The sequence below is a fragment of the Quercus robur genome, chromosome 2 (genome assembly GCF_932294415.1).
Source record: "Quercus robur chromosome 2, dhQueRobu3.1, whole genome shotgun sequence".
NCBI lineage: Eukaryota > Viridiplantae > Streptophyta > Magnoliopsida > Fagales > Fagaceae > Quercus > Quercus robur.
In genome coordinates, this window is record NC_065535.1 from 60,079,635 (window position 1) to 60,085,324 (window position 5,690).

The 5,690-nt window shown below is 34.7% G+C and overlaps 1 protein-coding gene across 1 annotated transcript; it reads left to right on the forward strand.

Annotated features, from left to right (window-relative positions):
- The first annotated feature begins 3,323 nt into the window (after positions 1 to 3,323).
- LOC126714304 (basic leucine zipper 43-like) lies at positions 3,324 to 4,123 on the forward strand. Its single transcript, XM_050414397.1, has one exon. It carries the CDS (start codon positions 3,385 to 3,387, stop codon positions 3,976 to 3,978), a length of 594 nt encoding a protein of 197 aa, XP_050270354.1. The 5' UTR covers positions 3,324 to 3,384; the 3' UTR covers positions 3,979 to 4,123.
- The last annotated feature ends 1,567 nt before the right edge of the window (positions 4,124 to 5,690 follow it).

The following is a 5,690-nucleotide window of genomic DNA, read 5'->3' on the forward strand; positions in this document are numbered from 1 at the left end:
TCTTCTTCACCTCTAATGCTTTTAATTTCTGACTGCAAGATTATTCTAGCTAGATCTTGGTAGTTATCTAACGGAAAGCAAACAAGTGTGTCGATGGTTTAGCTTTTTAGGGCGTGAACAATAACCATGCTTTTTACTTGTATTGGACTTGCCCTAGATCTTTGTATTTTGTATATTTATGGGAAGTCTAGGGTTTAAAGACCCATAGACTGATCTAATATGTACTATGAAATTCATTTTCCAATCTTTTAATATACTATCTTTTTATTACCCCAAAAAAAATGGAATCGTTGATTTTGTTTTTAAAGTCTAAAAGGGTATTAAATAAACTTTTGAGATATTAAATTGCATCATATAACTAGGGTCAATTTTCAACACATTACAAAACCAACATAATTTTTTGTGTGTGTGAAGGAGACGCACTAAATGTTATCCTCCGGCTACATATATAACCACACTCTTTGCTTCTTTTTTTTTTTTTTTTTTTTTTTTTTTTAAAGATAAAATAGGAGAGCATATACTATAGAAACAAAAACCAAATCAAGTCTAATTACATCAAAAGAGGTGTATTGCCCTCAAAGATTATTTATAACAAAAGAAGGACAAAGTCTATCTACACACATTACAGCATGTTGAACAAAAGCTATTCTCTGAGTATATTCTCTTATTCTTTCTACTTGATCGGTTCCTCTCTATTGCTAAATGGATTTTTTGTAATATTTCGGGGTAGATCCCCATATCATCCATTCTAGACCTTTGTTTTGTTCTTGGAATAGAGATGGAGGTAAAACCCCTCTTTTTCTACCCTTTACCACTGTTTAGTTTTGCTCTTTTCGAATAAACGTATTACTTAGACGAAAAAAAAAAAAAAAAAAAAAAAATCAGCTTGGAATGTTTAGTTGGTGCAACATCGATCATTTAATATGATTTATTTTTATGGTATACTCTAAAAGTACAATTGGACAAGACGCAATGTAAGTCTTCAACTACTTACCAAATGCAAAAAAGAATTTAGGGAAATAGAATAGAGGGGAAATTAAAAAATTAAAAAATTAAAAGGGAAAACGGAAAAAGGAAAAGAACAAGCACAAGACAAGAAGGGAAAGAGGGGTCTTAATCTGTCTAATGATATTGTTGACCATTCAATCCACTCAACCAGATCCATCCTCAGGTATGTAGAGGAAGAGCATTTTTCATCAATAAGATTTTGGTTATGGATTTATTAGAAAGCTTCTCATTTAGTGGGAGACTGCATTTCAAAGTACACCCATTTTCTCACTTTCCATTCCCACCACCATATAGCAAGATTTTTCCACTTTAGTGACACTAACTTGAGTGGCTAAGACCATAAAAAATAAAAAATAAAATTAAAAAAATCCTTTCCATGGTCATGAATAGAGGTAGCATAACTTGACCCTGGTACATGGATATGCTTGCTTGAAATTTTTAGCACTAAGCTCATTGAATTTTGAGTAAATCAAATTGACAATAGGATTTTATCCATGTGACCCTCTTTGGTGCAAAGCTTAAATGCCTCTGTTGCACAAATGCGCTAACTACTGTACGAGTAATTCTTAGGTACTCTCGAAGTACGAGAAATAGTGTTCTCTTCTCTCACATTTTTCCGTACTCTAGGAATACCTAAGAATTTTGAACTAAATGAATTTTTTTTTTTAACATCCAATAGTAGTATAGCTTTCAAAAAATAAATAGTAGTATAGTACCACATTAAATGATTAAGGAAAAAGACCAGAACATATTCTATTGACTCTCACTTTAATTGTCATATTAAAATTGAGGTTAGCAAATGTTGTACTAGACTGATGTTTAAAAAAGAAGAAGCAGTGAGAAACTATTGGTCACTTTTTGATTAAAGCAGAACAACTTGGACAAACAAGGAGCCACCACTAACAATTTGTTTAACCTTTTACCGATTGAGTTTTACCATCAACTAATAAAAAAGCTGAACAAATTTTTTATTTTTTATTTTTCCTTTCTGGAAATGCATCTTTACACGAAGATAAAATTGATGTGATATTTGTCATTTACTGAGCTTATTTGCTTTTTTTTGCTTCGAATGGAAGTCGTTTCAATATTTTAAATATTTTGCAACCTATGTAGTGATGATGGCTTCATTTGTTTTATTAGACCAATGATTTTTTTTCTTGAAATATATGCATATTACCAAATGGAAATTAAGAAATTGACATATATCTGGTAAAGATTCACATCAAACCCATTTCCTTTTCATCCTATTTCACAGTTTAAAAAACACAGATGCCATTGGCCATTCATGTGTGTGATAAAAAAATATTGCGTGGGTGACAATTAACTTAATAATAAACTTTGTTTATGGCAACAAATGGTACAAACCTCATTAACCTGTCGGCATGGACTGTAATTAGTACCAAAACATGCCGCAGAGAGAAGCAAACTGGTCCATGAAAATTAAAATAATTTAGGGTCAAGTTTAAGCTATTATATTTGGTCTCATAGAAGTGGTGTTTGAGTCATCAAACTCATATAGCATTTCCTAGTTAAGGATAATACTAAAGAGCTTTCCTTTCTCTCCAACCTTCTTCCTCCTATTTCCCTACGTCACATGGTTCTATTGGCTGAGCCTTTTTAAGTGAAAAACCATCTAACATGGACCTGGCTTGGAAATAAAACTCCAATATTATAGATTGACTTCTTGAACTCCATTACTCTCTTTGCCAAAACATTCTTCCATTTAAATAATTACTCCCCCACAAAGTGAACAGCCTCTTTCTCTCTCTGATGTAAGCATATATTTGATCTCAAAATGATTATCCACCATCACAAATTGCTCCCCCCATATATGTGCATCATAGCATGCATGGACACATGTAAACACTGCTTGACTAAATGGATCAAGCATGACTCATCTGGATGGGGCTAGGTGCACAGATATGGCGCATTTGGATTCCCTGCTCCCACAGGCTCGGGTCCGGCAAATAGAGTATCACTATGGTCACACCTAGGTGGAAAATGCCAACTCAGATTGCCCCCCTCTACCCATTTTCTTCTTAGGAAAAAAAAAAGGATCAAGCATGAGTAAAAACATACAAGAATCTGTATAATTGTTCATTATCATATAATACATACATCAATGTAATGCTAATGCCACATGTGAAAGTAAAAACATGGTCTGCATGATGTTCCATTGGTCTGAGCTTTAAGAAACTTCCTCAGTGTTAACAGGAGTGGGGGCCATTTCAACCTTTTCCCATCCTATAAAACACCTCTTCTCCTCACGCTTCCCTCCTCCTTCTAACAAAAACTATATCTAATTCACCTCCCCCCCCCCCCCCCCCAAAAGGACCAAGACCCTTCAATTCTTTAACTCAATAGGTTTCACCAGGCATGCAGCCTAGTGAGGTTACAGCACTCCATTATCTAGCCTCTTCAAAAAACCCATCTCCATACCCAGCTAACTTTAACATGACTCAGAATACAGCATCCACATTTCAATTTAACCAGTTCCCTAATCCATTATACAATTTCCAGCTCCCACCTCAATTTCAAGACATAAATCCACATTCCTCATCTTTCAGCAGTAATTCAACTTCTGATGAAGCTGATGAGCAACAACTAAGTCTTATCAATGAGAGAAAACAGAGAAGGATGATATCTAATAGAGAGTCTGCCCGCCGTTCACGTATGCGCAAGCAGAAGCACCTAGATGAGCTGTGGTCACAGGTGGTTTGGCTCCGGAATGAGAACCACCAGCTCATAGATAAGCTGAACCATGTTTCGGAGTCCCATGACAAGGTGATTCAAGAAAATGCTCAGCTGAAGGAGGAAGCTTCAGAACTTCGTCAAATGCTTACTGATATGCAACTTAATAGCCCTTTCCCTACTTTAAGAGACCTGGATGATGTTCCCTGCAACACAGCTTATCTCAGAGCTGAGTCCTCAAACCAGTCTGCCACTAGTTCTATGGATCTGCTTGGCTAAGATGGAGGTCAAAGTTATTATATTATCCTCTTTCTAGTTTTGGTTCTTCTGTTTCTAAAGAAGTCAACCAGTTTTTGCTTAGCAATTTAGCCAGTATGAGATTGAAGAAAATTTGAAATAACACGTTTTGAGCATTTTACTTGAATATCACATATTTATCTATAAATAGTGCAGGTCTTCTGAGTTTCCTTTTATAATAAACAAGATTGAGTTTTATATCATAATGTAAACAGTAAACGTTAAAATGGCTTGCAGTGTCAAAAATTGAGCATTTTGTTGGCACGCACCACCTGTTTGGAGTCCACCAAAGACTTCATCATGATCCTTTTGCCCAAAAATATTTTCAGAAACATTGAATATGGAGTGTGCGATGTGCCTTCCACCAAAATTGACAGGTTGAGGATTCAAATCCAGAAATTAGCCTAAAAATGTGTAACACTACCTATAATCACCTCTCCTAGACCTTGCAAATAGTGAGAGCTTTGTACATTAGATACAACCTTCATTGAATATGGAGTGATCATCTGAAACAAGAACCAATAAGATGAATACTGCAGCAAGCCTGTGCAAAAAATTCGAGCAAAATAAAAATTCTATGCATATATTGTGAGAAATTTAGAATTAATTATTTCAGGTGTACTAGAGCAATGAAAGGATTGAATGGCATTGGGTGGTGTGGAGTTGGACATGACACAAAAATAAAGGTGGTGGAGTGGATTGGTAAATAAAACAAAAATTACCATAAAAAGAAATAATGTGTAAAAGTTTATCCACTAAAATCCAAATGCTCTTTGGTACTTTTCGAAAGCAACCTTGACTGAATATAATTGGAAATTACTTTTCAATTTTGCAATAGATTTTCTGAATCGGGTTGGATCCGGCATAGCTGTGTTTTGGTAACCGATCATAAACAGTGTATATCTCTCTCTCCTGCAAGTTATTATTTTCTAGCAAGACCTACAGAACTAAAAGCCTCAATATTTTGTTTATTTTACATCATTTCTCTATCATAAACAGCAATTTGTCTATTTAATTCATTTCCCTATCTTGTGTAATGCGTTATTTAAGATCTGATAATAATTACAGAACTCTCAAACTCTTAGACCAACTCCAATCCAAACACAATCAAGAAGCATCAGAATCTAATTAGATTCCTAGCATGGCTTAAAAGGATGCTAGACATAGTAGTCATGGTTCCAATACCATAACTAATTTATACCGAAGAAAAAGTATACAACATATTTGCATATCAGGTATACAAAAAGAGAAAGGAAAGCAATGAAGCACTAGGACCTACCAACTCATTTCCAACCAAAAAAATTCCTGAAAGCAAAAAACTAGGGGTAGGCTCTATCAGACAACACCAATCTTAAAAGCCTCTACTAATATTCAAACACTATATGCTAAATCAAGCACAACAATCTTCACTCAGAAAAAACGTTGCATTGGATACAATTTTCTTTGTTTCCTTGTTCATATATTATCCTTTTGGCTAGATCTACATACCCCTTAATCAACAATCAGCTGTGAGAATTTCATCCAACATTCATTCTAACAAAGATTATATAAAGCTGTCCATCCAACTCCCAGTTGCTGCACTGATCCCACAGACTAGGATTTAATTACATTTTTCTTCCCATCCTACAATGTTTGACTAAATTTTTTCCCTTGTGAACTTATACACAACACAGGTTTGAAAATATATTCTTTGT

Excerpts from the sequence above, each read along its gene's own strand:
- LOC126714304 (XM_050414397.1), top strand. The coding sequence starts at position 3,385 with ATGCAGCCTAGTGAGGTTACAGCACTCCATTATCTAGCCTCTTCAAAA.